Raw genomic sequence first — 17,142 nt, forward strand, 5'->3', positions numbered from 1 at the left:
CAACCCCTCTTCTACTCTTTGTCTTTCTGTGTCTGCCTTATTTCACTTAATATAATGCCCTCAAAGTCCATCCATGTTGTTACAAAGGGCAGTATTTCCTTTTTATGGCAGAATAATACTTCCTTGTATGTATGTAGATACACTTTTTTCCTCCAAAAGATTTTATTTATTTTTCATTGGTTTGTTTTTTTTAAGTATATTTTATTATGTTGTTACAGTAGTTTCAATCTTTTTTCTCTTTTGCTCCCCTCTGCCCAGTACCGCCCTTTCCTCCAGCAATCCCACCCCCCTTAGTTCATGTCCATGGGTTGTGCATATAAGTTCTTTGGCTTCACCCTTTCCTATATTATTCTTAACTTCCCCCTGTCTAATTTGTACCAACCGATTATGCTTCGTAATCCCTGCACCATTTCCCCATTTCTCCCTCTCCCCCCTCCCTGATGATAAGCCTCCAAATGATCCCATACCTATGATTCTGTTCCTATTCTGGTTTACTTAGTTGGATTTTCTTTTTACTTTTTAGATTCAGTTGTTGATAGTTGCGAGTTTGTCATCATTGTAGAGTTCATAGTTTTGATCTTTTTTCCCTTAAGTAAGTCCCTTTGACATTTCATATAATAATGGCTTGGTGATGATGAAATCTTCTGGCTTTACCTTGTCTGGGAAGCACTTCATCTGCCCTTCCATTCTAAATGATAGCTTTCCTGGATAGAGGAATCTTGCTTTTCATCACATTGAATACTTCTTGCCAGTCCCTTCTTGCCTGCAAAGTGTCTTTTGAGAAATCAGCTGATAGTCTTATAGGCACCCCTTTGTAGGCAACTCTCCACTTCTCTCTTGCTGCTTTTAGGATTCTCCCTTTATCTTTCATCTTTGGCATTTTAATCATGATGTGTCTTGGTGTGGTCCCCTCTGAGTCCAGCTCGCCCGGGACTCTCCATGCTTCCTGGACTTGTATGTCTATTTCCTTCGGCAAATTTGGGAAGTTTTCCTCCATTACTTTTTCACATAAGTTTTCAATTTCTTGCTCTTCCTCTTCTCCTTCTGGCACCCCCATGATTTGGATGTTGGCCCGTTCAAAGTTGTCCCAGAGGTTCCCATGCCTCTCCTCATTGTTTTTTTCAATTTATGTTTCCTCATTCTGCACTGGTTGACTGTTTTATTCTTATGTTCCAAATCATTGATTTGAACCCCGGTTTTCTTCTCTTCACCATTGGTTTTGTGTGGATTTTCCTTCGTTTCATTTAGCATAGCCTTCTTCTCTTATGTGTTTGCCGTATTCAAGCATATATGTCAAGCCTGTGAGCATCTTTATCACCAGTGTTTGGAATTCTGCATCTGTTAGGTTGGCTATGTCCTCATCTGTTAGGTTGGCTATCCCCTCGTCACTTATATCTCCCACTGGAACCGTGATCTGTTCCCTCTTTCGGGCCATACTTCTCTGTCTCCTCATCTTAATAGGCTCCTGTGTTTGTTTGCCTCTGTATCTTAGGTAGAGCTATCACTCCTGTTACGTTGTAAGGGGCAGAGCCTTAGGGATTCATCAGTACAGGGTGACCTGTTTCACCACGTTGTGGTGCTGTATGTGGGGGAGGGGTCTGAGAGGAAACAATGCTTCTTGCCCAGCACTTGCCCCTTTTCCAGGCACTTCTCCCACTTTTGTATGGGACTGGTGCCCCTCTAACTGTCACCCTGGCTGTTGTTTCCAGAGTGGGTGGTTCTGAAAACATTCTAGGACCATGAGGGCCCTTTAAACAAGTGGACTCTGCTGAGAGACCGGCAGTTTCTGCCTCCACCCCTACCCCCACTGGTTTGCACAGTCACAAGCAATGAGGGTTGATTTTTCCCTGGTGCTGGGACCGTGAGCTGTACAGTCTTGTGAGGAGCTGGGAATGCTCTCCCAGTGTCCCTGCTGACTTTTTAAACTGTGTAACTGTGCTTTCCACCGGCCTGCTGCCGCCGCCGCTGCTGCCACCACACCGAGTCCTCTCTGCCCCGGCTCTGCTCCTCCTACCTGTCTGGATGAGTATTTCTTCTGCGTATTTCTTCTTTATATCTTTGTTTGTTGGACTTCCATGCAGTTTGATTTTCTGGAACTTCTGGTTGTTTCTAGTTTTGAGGTAGTTGTATTCCTTCTTAGTTGTGGAGGGAGACACAGCGTGTCTATGTTTTCTTTATATGTTCTTCCATTGATGGACATAGGTTGTTTCCATATCTTGGCTATTGTGAATAATGCAGCAGTGAACATTGGAGTGTAGCTTTCTCTTCAAGATACTGATTTCATTTCCTTTGGGTATATACCCCAAAGTGGGATTACTGTTGTCATACAGTAGCGCTGTAGTTAATTTTGTGAGGAGCCTCCATACTGTTTTCTATAATGTCTGTACTGAGCTGGGCACATTCTAACTTTCTTCTTTTCTACCATACAAAGGTTTAGAGATGTGAGGGGACATGTCTCATTCGTGGAATTGCACTTCATGGAGAATGAAATGCTAAAGTGTTTGAATTTGTTGACAGCAGGAGCCATTAGAGGATTTTGATTAAAGGACTCACCGTGAGAATACTGTAGAAGACAGACTGGATATGGCAATGGCTATATAGATATATAACTATCTTTTACCTCTTACTGTACTATATCAACTTTCAGCTTTCTATGTGTAAACACATATACGTCGTCGTCGGCAGCCGTCCATCTCGAGAGACGATGGTGTAGCTTTTTTTTTTTTTTTCTTTAAAATAATTTTTTTAATGTGTTTTATTGATTATAATATTATATTTGTGCCAATTTCCCTTCCCTCTGCTCCCCTCCACCCGGTGGCCCCCCTCCCTCCAGTTGTCCCCCCCTTTTAGATCATGTCCATTAGTTGTGCATACAGCTCTTCTCAACCTCTCTCTGTCTATTCCATTCCCTCCTACCATGATCCTTAATGCCTATATCATCTCCCTCCCTCTCCCCATTCCCCCTCCCTGTTGACCTCCCCCCAATATGTTCCCCGTACCTATAGTTCTTTTTCCAGTCTCGTTGCCTGTTTAGTTTGCCTTTGTTTCAATTCCCTAGCTTCTGTTGTTTCTTGCGATGCAGTTTTCATTTTAGATTTCATTGTCTTGATCCTCCTTTTTCTAAACCAGTCCCTTTAACATCTCATATAACAGTGGTTTGGATCTAATGAACTCTTTCAGTTTTATTTTGTCCTGGAAACACTTTCTCTGTCCTTCTATTCTGAATGACAATTTCGCTGGATAGAGTATTCGTGGTTGTAGGTTTTGGATTTTCATTACTTTGAATATTTCTTGCCAGTCCCTTCTTGCCTGCAGGGTCTCCCTTGAGAAGTCAGCTGATAGTCTAATTGGGACCCCTTTGTACATAATTCTTTTCTTCTCTCTTGCTGCTTTTAAGATTCTCTCTTTATCTTTAATTTTTGACATTTTGATTATAATGTGTCTTGGAGTGGTTCTCCCTGGGTCCAGTTTTTTTGGAACTCTCTGTGCTTCCTGGACCTGTAAGTCTATTTCCTTCCCCAAGTCTGGGAAGTTCTCCTTTACTATATTTTCACTCAATTTTTCAAGTTCTAGTTCATCTTCCTCGCTCTCTGGCAAACCAATGATTCTTATGTTGGGCCTTTTATAGCTGTCCCAGAGGTTTCTGATCCTCTCATCGTTGCTTCCCATTTCCTCTTGCTGCATTGTTTGACTGCTTGTTCCTTCTCCATATTCCGGTTTGTTGAAATGAACTCTGGATTTTATTTCCTCACCATCTGTCTCGTATGTGGTTTTGTTCCTTTCGTTATGAGTGTTTTTTGCTTCTTTCTCATCTTTTTCCAAATCTTTTGTGAATTCTGTAAGCCACCTGATAACAATGGCCCAGAACTGATCATCTGACAGGTTTCTTATCTGTTCATCTGTCAGGTTCTCCATCTGTTGCCTGGTGAGCTGTGCCACCGGGATTTCTATAGTTGTCTGCCTCATTTTGACAGATGCGTTTTGTTTTCTTGGGCCGGCTGTCGGGGGCAGTGCCTGTGTACGCGTCACAATCCAGCGACCGGCGCCTGTCCGCGACCTATTTCGCAGCCCTGTGGCGCTTTCTTTGGGGGCGGGGGTCCAAGATGGATTCACACAGTTATTCCGCTAGGAGACCGGGATCCGTCCTCCCGCCCCCCTGGGCCTCACTGTTCAAGGCGATGTGGTGGCTGCTTTCCCCAGTGTTGGGGTCGCGAGCTGCCGGGGGTTCGACTGCAGCCGGGGTTGTTCTCCCCGTCGCTGTCCCAGGTGCGACCGCAAACAGCTCCGCCCCCTTTCTCTCGTCCTACCTGCCCAGAGAGCGCCGCTGGTTTATAACTTCATATGTTGGGCTTCCGTGTAGTTTTATTTTCTGGAATTTCTAGTTATCCTTTGTTTTGAAGTAGTTGTATTCCTCTCTAGTTGTAGAGGGAGACCTAGCGCGTCCGTCTAAGCCTCCATCTTGGCCGGAAGTCGGTGTAGCTTCTTAAGAGTCTATCTGCACCGCCGAGAATGGCTGTGCAGTCCGACTCGGGAGTGACACGGTATCTGTCTCTTCCCGTGTTGAATCGACATCTTGCGATGACGCTGGAGTGTCCTCTCCAGTGAAGCTGAAGCTACAGAGCCTGGGCGGGGTGATATGGAGGGTCTGCTGTTGCCCATGCAGCAGACCCCCCCTCTCTTCGCAGCTGAAGGGTCCAAGGGAAAGACGGAGTCAATACAGCTTGGCTTCAGGTGCGCCGCAGGAGTTGCCGGTGTTGACTACAACGTCAAACCGCCTTAGGGACTCCGGCTCCGGATTTTCTGTCGGGGTTTACTCCCTTAGCCTTTCCCCTGAAGAGGTATGCCGCAAGGCAGCGGAGGTTTTTTGGAGTCAGAGTTTTCCTTCTCTGATGTGCCCTGACTGGAAGATCGAACCAGCGACACTTAGCTCGCAGGCCGACGCTCAATCCACTGAGCCAAACCAGCCAAGGGCCAAACACATATACACATATATGAATATATACACATATATGTATAGCTGTTTTTATGTGTGTATGTGTATGTATATATATGTCTAAATCATTGGTTCTTAGTTGGAAGCTTATATCAGAAGTACCTGGGGAGTTTTCTAATTACATATGACCACTTGCTAACCCCCAGTAAGTCTATCAGATCCATGGAGGAAGGGGTAGCTCTACAAAAGGACTCCAAAGTGATGGTCAGTCAGCTCCCTCTTTCCCTCTTCCCTGCTTGATCCAAATGTTAGGGTTTTCTGAATCAAGGTCTTAGGCCTCTTAAATGATGGCTACAATTTTATTTTTAATTGACTGCAATTTTATAAAAACAATCACCATCAGTTAAAGTGTTTCGCCGAGAAAGTTGTGTTATAGACTATGATGATCTTCCTGCCATACGTTAGTTATACTACCTGTTTTGGTTATTTTATTTTCCATACATAGGTCCATTTAGTTCTGTATTGGTATAAACCCACTACCTGTTTGCCGTTATGAGTTACAGATGAGAGAATGGTCCTCAGTGTCTTGAAGCCCATGGCGATATCCAGCAGATGAGCAGCAAAGAAGAAGTTGTTGTAGTGGCCCAGGACTGACATGGTTGTATACCAGGCAAGGTAGAGAAAGGACTGTGGAAATGGAAGAAATTTGTCAGTCTTTCAAGCATTCATGCCTCCCGATGTGCTAATTGAACTGATTTTTCTCGTCTTTGGGGACAGAGTGAGGATACAGGGTTTTTAGATGCTGAGGTGCTGGGGAATGGCCTAGGAATCGCCAAGTGAAACCCCATCTGTCTTACACTCTCGCACAAGAGAGACATGTCCCCAGCACCTTTGAAGCTCTCTGTCTTTGAAGCAATCCCAGAATCTTTCTGGGCAAGCTCCCTCATTTTTTTCCTTGTGGCATCTAATGACATCCCTGAACCCGGGGTACAGAATCTTGTTTTCCCAGATGCCACACTTACATTGTCAGTAAAAACAACTCCCAGCTTCCAGATATGGTACTTCATGTCGATGGAACTTAGCCTAAAGGGGAACAAATAATTAAAAAACATGTGAATGTCAGGCTTATGTTAACTTTAATAAGGGGGAAAATTAAGTTTTTATTTTCCTCTCAGGTTTAATAACCTAAATACAGCTCTGAGCTTTATTTATTAAGTTGTATGTGTTCCTGGTGAGACTGAGAATGGTAGCATCACCCGTCCTGAAATTTTAATTAGCCTTTCTCTTTCAGCTCTATCAGGCATAAAAGCCTGATAGGTTCTTCAGTTTTTTAAAGCACTGCTCTCCCAGTATGTTAGAATCTAGAGGAAACACTTAAGCCAGACCAGAGCCTGAGAGAACAAATATCTGATTGAGATTTTTTGCCTTTAGCACGTTAAAAAGGGCTGGAGAAACCAAAGGATCTACTTTAGCCAGACTTTGGATTTTAACTGCTAAGCTCTGTACCATGACACCAGAGAGGCTGCCTCCGCTTTGGTCTTTTCTACCGGGCTAAAGTCAAGGGCATTTTTGTCCAAACCCAGGAGTTCAGCAATGCGTTCCGCTCCGTAGAGGTCACCATACTTGTTTATCACCTAAAGCAAAAGGATGACAGCATGAGCTCGGGCCACACATCACCATCCATGTTTTCTTGAGCCCAGTGTCTTCAGAGGACAGCTGTATGCTGGGCTCTTCCCCGGGGCTGATAAAGACATGATTCAAAATGCAACAGGAAAACAAAGGAAAACATACCCTCCAAAGGAAACAGAAATGATAAAGGCAATTAAACGAAAATTGCTTTTCAAGCTGATGTTTTCTTGAAGGGGAGGAAGAACCTAGTATGCAGAAAACAATGACTCTGCTAAGCTGTGTAAGGCTGATGAGTATAGGATTGAAGCCAAAAACCTACACATGTTCATTTAGACCCCGTCTGTGACTTACTCTTTTTGAGAAACCATCATAAAAAGTAACATCATATTCATGTTTGTATACGTAGAGCTCAAAACCTATTACATTTCTTTGGTGGTCATGGAACTCACCCCCACTGACAAGGCATACCTTTCTCTTTACAAACTTGTCCCAGTAGTTATTAGGAAAAGATCTGAAAAAAGAAAATGAAAAAGGGAGGTTCTTAACATCAAGGCAAAGCACATCAAGAGACTTGGCAGTTTGAGGGGCTGGCTCTGTGGTCCCTGTGGTGTTTGTCGCTCATCGAAGAATTCAGACTTGATTGAAGTTCACAGTCACCACAGGACTGATTTATGGTTTCAGTGCTGTGCACTGACTTCTGAAACACCTGGAAAGCCACTCTGCATTTTCTACTTAAAATTATGCTTAAGAGCCAGGAATTCTGATGACAGGGTTAGACAGAAGCAGATAAATGTTTAGTGACCCCAGTATTCAGTAGAAACAGGACGCTGTTAGGAAATGTGTGCATTTAACCTGCATTCACCGAGTACCTAGTTTATGTCAGTAGCTGGGGTAGGCACTGGGGATTCCATGGGACAAAGTGTAGACAGGCCCCAACTACATAAAAGTTTCCAGTCTGGGAACCACCTTTAGTTCATGTCTATAGGGTTTTGCTTAACCAGAGTGCTCTTCCACTCTCTTCTCCATTCCCTTATAACTCCTGTGGGGTCTGCTCTCTTCAGGGAATTAGGTCTCTTTTTTCTTTGGAGGTGGTTTCCTAAAACATCCTATCCCTAACCCCCCAGGGGGAACTTCTTTCTTCTGCCTGGTAGCTTCTACTAGCTCCACTGCAAATAGTTTTCTATGGTTAAAGTCAAGAAAGAACTGTCACTTGCAGGTATGTTGGCAGAAACCATTTAAAATATTTTGTTCCTCTATTCTACAGAATGATAGATCCTTCCTGGGACATTTCCTTGTAAGGCTAGATATGGCCAAGGAACTACTGGCCCTTGGGATGTGCTTTTTATACTTCTGTTTTCCTTTATTTGAGTCATTCTTATTGGACCTGGAACACACAGTCTCCTATTCTAGAAAGCACTCAGGTTGGTGGTGAGGAGCGGTGGCCTCTCTCTATGCACGAGCCTCTCAGAAAAATAACCCTGAGCAAATACCACCTCTCCCCAACAGGATGACCATCTTTAAAAATTAAAAAAAGTTAAAGCAGTTTGTCTTAAATATCCAAATGCCACTTGAAAACAAGAACAAATGCTGGGTTTATAGAGTAAACGGCCAATGGGGAATGGAAACAATTATGTTGACTTTCTTCTTTGTGCATTTTTCTGCGATTTGATTTTTTTTAATGGATTGCATTTAGAGCCTGAATTAAAACAAAGGAAGATCAAGCCAGGCTTCCTCTGTCTACACTGCTATCTCCTTTCTCTTAAATCCTTTAGAAAAATGGTCCATAACATACAACCCAGCCTTGGTCGCATTTTGTTGGAAGTGGAAAATTCCACAAGCGGTGAAGGGCCACTGACCAAAGGCTCTGGATGAGACTCTTTCGCGGCTGATCTTACTTTGGTCTGAGTATTTTTTATCCCCTGACTAGGTATATAGTAATCTCCTTGAAGGTAGAAAACGTTTTTACTTGGTAATGTTCCTTGAAGTATGGGATAGACAAAAGAAACTTCAGAAGAGAAGTGCATAAATAAATAACATCTATATATAAATGGTCAGGAACAATAATATAAGATGCTCAACCTCTTTAGAAATCAGGGAAATTCACAATGAGATGCCATTGCTACCTACCAGATTAGCAAAACTATGTGGCGACAACAAGCACTGGCAAGAAGGCAGAGGAGCAGGAACTCCTGTATGATGCTGGTTGGAAGGCAAACTGGGACAGGTATTTGCATATCCTACTATTTGGCAAAATTTTCTCCTGGGGCCCTATTCTAGAGAAACTCTTTTACTTGTGCACGAGTTACAGAAATATTCACTGTGGCACTGTTTGTAATGGCCAGAAATGGCAAACACTGGAAATATCCACTGTCAGGAAAGTAGATAAATATGTGATAATATATATGTGTTTTTAAAATGTTTTGAAACCGTTCAGTTTTAAAAGTGACAAACTATGGCTGCACACATCAGTACAGGTGATTCTCAAACACAACACTGAACAAGTGATTCAAAACACAACACTGAACAAGTGATTCAAACGACAGTACAATGTACAGTATCATTTCATTTATGTACAGTTCAAAAGCTGTCAAAATGAAACAATATCTAAGGACACATCTAAGTGGTAAAACTATAAAGCAAAAAATGAGTATCTCTGAAGTCAGGAGACTAGTTAGCTAGTGGGGGGCCAGGGAGATAGGATCAAGGAACATCATGACATCTGGGACTTTGAAGCCCTCTGGAATGTTCCATTTTTAAACCTTTGTAGTTCAATTTACTACTATACTTTAAATATACATATACATTTTATATCTTCTATATGTATATTCAACAAGATAAAAATATTTTAAAAGAAAGCTCTCCATGATATATAGTTAACTGAAAAAACAGGTTACAAAGTAGTACATGTACTGTGATGCCGTTATTGTAAAAAAAATTGAAGGTCCATTTATCAGAAATTTCTTAAACATCTATTTATTTATGCATCTTCTACTTACGGACATTTAAGCCACTTCAAATAAAAAGTTTTAGCAGATATCTTTGTAGGGACATTTTAGTGTTCTTGTCTCATTATCTTTGTAGGATAAATTTCTCGAACCTAAACTGCCTTTTTACTGGTCCTCTTAGGCTGTATCATCTTGTGCCGTAGACACTGGCATTACTAATAATTTCAGAAAGCTTACCAAAGAATTAAATTATGTAGTAGCATCCAAAATTTCTGTACCGTAAAGACAAAGGGTCAGAAACAAAGCTTGATCCCTCTTCCTTTATTAGAAGAGAATGGCAGGGACAGGCTTTGATTTGCATGCTCATTTTTTTCCCCTGAAGAGAAAGAGTTCCCTTTCTAGAGACTATTTAAAAAGCTCAGTTGTACCTTTGTAGAGCTGCCTCTCAGTTTGTCTGACCGCCGTTGTAAGGGGCAGTTTCCTTCTAGAGGTCAGAGTTGTTTCCAGATGTGCATATCTTACCTGTCACAGCTGAGTGTTTCAACATCATCAACCTTTGTTTACCTATCTAACCCTATTTCTTTACTTTTCTTTCAGAATATTTATTTTTCTTACAACTCTCCCTGTCACAATAGTGAATACACTGGCATTAGAGCATTACCTTCACTAATGATGATGGCCATTTTTGAACAGTTAGGGAAAGGGAATGACTGATAGCCTGATGCACACCATGAGCCAGGCACTGGGCCAAGCATTAATATTCCCAGACTGAGGAGGTGGTATTCCCACCCCTCTATTACTGAAGAGGACACTAAGGATTACAAGGCTTGATTACCTTGGGTGGTAGGGGGTGGGTACTTACGGTGTATTGATTACCAAGCGGTCCCATTGCCCCTTGATGTCATCTTCAGATGGCTGTTCAGTGATATACAGACCATCAAACTCCAGCTTCCTGGCAATTTCCTTCTCTCTTTTGAACACCACCAAGGGGACCTAGCAGTGGGAAGACACTGGTCTCTCAGAGAAGGCTTTCTAATTAAAGCGCCCTCTCCCAAGCATTTCTTGCACATCGGCCTTCCACCTTTCAGTGGAATTCTTAGGTGGCCTAATTGTGCGTCCAAAGTAAAATCTCCCCCCACTCCTTTGGCTAATACACCTTCTTTTCCAAAAGCTGATTTGACTTAGGCCTCCCTTTAAGGTTTGGGTTAAACATCTGATAGTAATGCACACTGAACTCCTTGACCTATCCTAGAGAGAAGACCACGTATAGATGAGTCTCTGGGCTGAATGAGTTAGGTCTCGTAAGACTCCTAAGAACTAAGAAAGGATGATAAACTATTCTAGAATTGACTGGTCAGCCACAGGAATACCATGAAATGTTCCAACCTCCTTCAGTGTCTAGGGTCATAGTCATCTCATGGCTTTGGTTAATGAAACATGGTTTGATAGAATGAGAGGACTCACTGGGCTCTGTACATAGTCTTTCTGTATGAAGGTTTTCTTCCTGAGATTCCCAGAAGAGTTCCTGCCAGGTAGGAGTACACTTATTTGTTCTCAACTATCATCCCCATTGTATTATAGTTCTAAGTCTGATTTTAGACTAGATATGGTGGCATGGCTACAAAGACCACCATCCCTGGCTGGTTTGCTCATTTGGTTAGAGCATCATTCTGATATGCCACAGTTGCAGGTTTGATCCCTGGTCAGGGCACATATAAGAAGAATCAACCAACGAATGCATAAATAAGTGAAACAACAAAACCAATGTTTCTCTCCCCACTCCTCTCTCACTACCTCTCTCTCTCTAAAAATCAATAAATAAAAATAAAAAGACCTACGACCAAAAGAGTATACACAGGATGGGGAAATTATCCACTCACCCCAGAATCACTGGACACACTCACACTTCAAATGGGCAAAGAATTGGTGATGTCAGAGGATACTATTGAAATTCCAGAAAGTCAGAATAGTCAGAAATGTGTAATTCAGACAGAACCAGGGTTTCTCATTCAGCTGAGAGGTCACTGGTTACTTAGCAACATCCTTAAGACCTTGATCTCCAAACAGTTTCTTCCAAAAATTTTCTCAAAGCTAATGATATCCATATGCCTCACACTGCCCTTTATTTCCAAGACAAAGAGACAAAACTTAGATCATGATTTGTAAAGAGTTACCTCTTTTTTTTTCTTTAAAAACAAACGATACTGAGGGAATCAAAGACTAATGAGAGGAAGACGGCAAAGGCTAATAATAGGCATTGTGAAGAATCAAGGATCGCTGTCAGTTAATGGATGAGGTGGGAGGGGAAACAAAGATCAAGATAAAGCTACACTGACTAATTTCTGCTGTATTTTGAAATGACTCTGAATAACAATAATATAAAGTTTTAGAGCCGTACTGATCTCTGGGATTCAAAGCATTCCCCTTCAATCTTCTAGGAGTTTGTATAACTTTGTAAGTAGGACTTGCACATTTGTATTTCCTGGATAGTTCTCTTTCATTTTCTCTAGGTCAGCAGTGTACCTGCATCCTCTCCAACAAGACGAGCTCTAGGATGGGGACCTGCAGAATAATAGCTAACACTTGAGTGTTCCTATGTCTGATATTCTGAGTACTTTTCCACATATTAATTCATTTAATCCTCCCAGTACCTCATTTTTACAGATGAGGAAACAGAGGAAAAGCAAGGTTAAGTGTCAGAGCCATGAATCCAAGCCAGGCAGCCCGTCTCCAGAATCTGTGTTTTTATTGTTACAATGGGGTCCTCAGTGTGGTTTAGGGTAGGTGGTCTCACCAGCAGGGTAACTGAACTTCCTACATGGTACCACAGTTCACTGGGAAAGTGAGGGTCACAAGGAGTGAAATCTATTTCCTGGATTGTTCCCTGGGAGGAGCTGGCTTGTTTAAGAGCCAAGGAGACTTCCTACTAAAGTGAAGTAAGAAAAAATGTATTGAGAAAAAATGTAGTACAGAGGAAAAGAACTAGACTTAGAACACCAAATATAGAATGGCTGAAGACTGACGTAAATGTAGGAGTGTCTGAAGACAGCCCAGCGAACCAGGCCTCCTAGTATTCATGCCTTTGTTTAGCCCTCGCCCCCAAGCAACGATGAACCTGGGCCAGTCCTGGGACTTGCTTTAATCAACAGAATGCAGTAAGAACGCCGTGTGGCAGTTATGGGCCTGGGCCTTAAGAAGAGCTAGTAGCTCTCACTTTTGTGCTCTTTTTGGAAACTCCAAGACACCATATGCAAGAAGTCCAGCTACCTGGCTACAGAGAGAATGTGGAGAGGCCACATGGGAAGGGTGATGTGCTGAGTCTACATGGAGACACCCAGCTATTCAGTGAGCCCACCCTGCCAGCTGTTACCTCTGCACTATGCCAGGCATGCGCGTCTGCCAGCGTGGACAGTCTGGCCCAGCTGAGCTCGCAGGTGGCTGCTGATGCAGCCACCTTTCATATGGAGCACAGGGACTGCTCACGTGTGCCCAGCCAGGCCACAGAGACAGATACAATGTGGTCACTTTAAGCCACTAAGTTTTGGGGTGATTTTTTATGCAGCAATAAACTAGCTGAAACTAATGCATAAATAACTTTTCTTCTGATACTGTGAATGGTTAAAACCTAATAATTTTTGAAAGGTCAAGAACATTTTATAAAAACTCCAACATAAATTCAAAGATTAGAAGAAACTCATTACCAGCTCCATGTGTGACTTAGGCTGATGATTCTAATTTTATGAAATTCAACAAATGGTGCCTGAGATGGGACGCACAGAGCAAGGCTTCTCAAACTAGAGTGCAGACACTGATCACCTGGGGATCATGTGAAATCAGATTCTGATTTAAGAGGCCTGGGCCAGGGCTCAAGATTATATAGGTCTAACCAGCTCCTGGGTGATACTCAGGCTGCTGTCCCACAAACCTTAGTCTATTAGCAGAGAGAACATAGGACTGTCTGGGTTCAGAAATAATGCTTCCTCCCTGAAGAGTCAGATTAGATTCAGAGTGGACAGCAACTCACCTTCAGGCAGTAATAGCCCACCACGCAGACTAAAGAGATGATGGTGTGGATGATGGCCAGGGCCCGCAGCGTTGGTGCCATGTACCCAGTGCTCTCCTGCAGGACAAAGAATACCATTGCTTCTTCCTCTTCCTCCTCATTGAAGGAGTGCCACAGGTTTGCCACATCCTCTGTCTCTTCCTCTAAAGGTTCTTCCGTGACCTGGCCCAAGACAAACACACACCCTTACAAACATCAGAAAGAGCCTCTGCCACTAGGCAAATACGCTTTAAAGAGGCAAGATGTATCTTCTGAGAAAAAGCAGAAATATTTTAAAAGCTAGGGAAGTTTTACTATATGTGCTGTAATTTCTGTGCCTCAGGAAGTAATCTCTGGTGTGCTGTGGCCTGGGCAGAGGTTAAGACACAAACAGGCTGCACCTTTTCCATTCTTTCTTAGATGCCATTGGCATTCATTCCTTCAACTGACACTCTCTCACAGCTGACTCCCAAATCTGCACTTCGAGGCTTCATCCTGCAACTCCAGCCGTTTGTGCTGTCTCCACCTGGGTGCTGTCTGCAGTCACTTCCACTTCAGGATGTTTAAGACCAAGTCTTGCCACACCCTTCTGTAAACTTCCATTTTTCTTCTCCAGGCAATAGAGAGCCAGTAGTTCAAGGAGTGGAAGGTGGATGTGAATAAAGCATGCTTTATACAAATTAGATTGGTGGGTCTCAATAGGAAGGGAGGCAAGATGAAATAGCCAATTGAAGACTATGTAAAAAATCCAGTACCTATCATTTATTATTTCATTCCATAAACATTATGTGCCTACAGTATATAAGACCCACTTACCAATGTCTAAAATCTTCATTTCTCTTTTCCCATATCCAAAAACCAACTCCTGTTCATTCTTCCTTCATAATGGTTCTAACATATGGGCCAATTATAATGGCTCTCTTACCTTATTCCTCAAAAGAATTTTATTACTCTTTTTGAAATGTCTCATGGTTGCTAATAGAGGGTTAAGGACATAGTAGAATCCTAACAAATATTTAAAGAACTTACTAAGTGACAAATAGGACAATCCTTAACTATTGAAATAGTGTCCTAATTGGTTTCCCTTACAAGCAGTGTCTCCATTCTTCCTAGTGCTAAAAATAGTATCCTTTTTAGAAGCCCATGTCATAGAAATTTCTCTAGATATTAGAATATTAGCTCTAATTTCTATTTTTAAAAATAAAGTATATTTAGCAGATGAAGGAAGTATCACCTTGTAAAAGAGCAGGATGAAGTTGATAGCAAAGGCTACAAACAGAGCAAGGAACCTCAGGTTGTAGAAATTCCTGGCCAGGTAATGCTGAAAAGGAAAGGACAGACAGAAGTCAAAGAGCTCTGCAAGAGAAAGAGAACTCCCTTCTCTCACACACAAGATCTCTTCTGCTTAGAAGTTTATGCAGGACCAGTCCTACTCTTTTGTAACCAGCCTTCTAGGACAATTCTGGCCTTCTCAGGGCTTATTTGGGCGAGAAACCAGAAATGGTGATTAAAAAAAAAATTCTTAGAATGATGTTCAAAGGAACCCTGCTCCAGCTTATCTCTCAGGGAACCAAATGCCAGACATGCCACCTGCAGACTCAAATGCTGCGATGAAGTTGTGCATGTGTGTGTTGAGCACTTCAAGCAGAAAGTAGTCTATTCTGACATTATGAGTGATTGAATCTCACAAAAAACCTCTCTGTGGCTCCCACCCTGCATGCAGCCAGACTGTGGCCTCAGGCCCTTGTCCCTTTGTAAGTCCCAGCCCCAGGGCCCCTGCCTCTCCCCTCTCAGGGGGTGCCATTTCCACTCTCACTTCCATCTCCCTGAAAAAATCAGCACTGGAGGCCTGGGTTGGTAGCTGAATGGGGAAAGCTCTCAATCTCTCTGCAGAGGGGGCTCTCACTGACTGTGCTGGGGAAGGTGTCCTGGCCACCAGCATCTGCACCTTAGTGGGCAATTTGTCTGAGAGAGAATATCACAAACTATGCTGAGGGATGACTGCATATGAAATAACAGCTTTTGAGGACTAGTGTGAGAACTTAACCTACATAGGAGTATTCTTTCTGCATCCCAAATCCTCCAACTACCTCTGAACTTTGGACTATGAGCGGCTAAGTCCCCACATAACACACACATAGGACCAGCTAGAAAGAGGAATTCTCTCTGCAAGAGAGCACAGGTCAGAGAGAGAAGCCACTGCTGGGCAGGGGAGCTGGAACACTTGGCTTTTTCCAGGTTATCCTCTTTCTCTTTTCCTCCAACACAAAAGGAACAGGTGGATAAATGAGAAGGGGAAAAGAAGAGGAATGAGGGAGTGAAGAAGCATAATTAGCCAAATGGTGAAACGAAATCAGTGGTCGTTTCTCTGAGGTTGGCATGGGCAACTCCTACACCAGAAGTGAGGCCAGGGCTGGAGCGCTTACCAGGAGTTTGGTCTGATAGATTTCCAGTCCCTTAAAGAAATTAGCCATGAAGGCTTCAGGCTTCTCGACTTTCTGGCCACGCCGTCGCTTCTTCTTTTTTGTTGCTTCTGCCCACAGGGCCTTGATTTGCTCTTCTGTGGCTGGATCCTCCTTTTCCCCATCTTCCACACTGCAGGAACAAGAAACCCACTCAGCACAGAGGACAGAGGGAGTCCTGGCCCAGACTGGAAAACTGAATTAAAGAGAAATCTTGTAATTACTCCTTGTGGGCGAGAACCTCAGGTATTTATCCCCACAGTGCCTGAAGGTCAACTTTACACTTAATGACTGGTGCCCCCTTTAATGAGCTGTGGTCATAGGTGTACAATAGTGATAAGTATAAGTTTGTAGTCTTCTGAAATTTGGCCTAACAACGTTTTCCCTTCAGAAAAGAACTTTACTTTTTTTCTTTATTTTTTAAGACTTTACTGAATTAGCAATAGTACCTATTCTCCAAGTCTGAGGTAGGAATTAAGTGAGATATTGTGTAAAAGACCTTAGCAAAGGGCCTGGCATGTAATAGGTATTGACTGTATTAGCTATCATCATCGACATTCTATAAAGTTACAAGATGTGGGTGTTTGGTAATTTGTCTGGCCAGGTGATCTAAGAGCAGTTAGGTCCCCACATAACACACATATAAGACAAGCTATTAAGGTGAATTCCCATCAGAGAAATTATAATCTACTAGTGAGATTATAAAGTTAACAATATTAATAAAATGTGTTTATTGTATATCTAGGGTTAAAAGAAATATATCCAGAGTTTGCAAAGTATCTATTCTTTGTAGTACTAGAAATCAAGTTTTCTATTTACCATAGCAATAGAATAGTAGATGCTATTAAGAATTATCTACTACAGGATTTTGAGCACTTGAAGCTACCAAGAACTTACTCTGCTTTCTCAGGTTCTACTTTCCCTTCCGCTTCATGGGCTGCTTTCATCTCTGCTGCCTAGACAAAGATAACAATCAGTCAAGATTTCCCCCAAATCAATGAGTTCCTGGTGATGAGCCACATCGCTGGCCATTTTCATCTCCTCGGTCAGAAGTATTGGTGGCTTGCTTTCTTCATGCCTCTGCTTTTCTCTGGATCACGGAATGTAAGTGTCCTGCTACATAACAAGCTA

General features: G+C 42.6%; 1 protein-coding gene across 1 annotated transcript in view; it reads right to left on the bottom strand.

Annotated features, from left to right (window-relative positions):
- RYR3 (ryanodine receptor 3) overlaps window positions 1-17,142 on the bottom strand; it is a 360,864-nt gene that overhangs the window by 8,823 nt on the left and 334,899 nt on the right. The window contains exons 90-98 of the mRNA XM_090268335.1: window positions 16,909-16,967; window positions 15,976-16,144; window positions 14,784-14,870; window positions 13,532-13,732; window positions 10,370-10,500; window positions 7,031-7,073; window positions 6,440-6,567; window positions 5,956-6,016; window positions 5,474-5,620 (exon numbers count right to left, since the gene is read on the bottom strand). Of these exons, the coding sequence (XP_090124461.1) occupies window positions 5,474-5,620; window positions 5,956-6,016; window positions 6,440-6,567; window positions 7,031-7,073; window positions 10,370-10,500; window positions 13,532-13,732; window positions 14,784-14,870; window positions 15,976-16,144; window positions 16,909-16,967 (1,026 nt within the window). The remainder of the gene's footprint in view (window positions 1-5,473; window positions 5,621-5,955; window positions 6,017-6,439; window positions 6,568-7,030; window positions 7,074-10,369; window positions 10,501-13,531; window positions 13,733-14,783; window positions 14,871-15,975; window positions 16,145-16,908; window positions 16,968-17,142) is intronic.

The sequence above is a fragment of the Furipterus horrens genome, unplaced genomic scaffold (assembly GCF_987537825.1).
Source record: "Furipterus horrens unplaced genomic scaffold, mFurHor1.1.pri manual_scaffold_3, whole genome shotgun sequence".
Taxonomy (NCBI): domain Eukaryota; kingdom Metazoa; phylum Chordata; class Mammalia; order Chiroptera; family Furipteridae; genus Furipterus; species Furipterus horrens.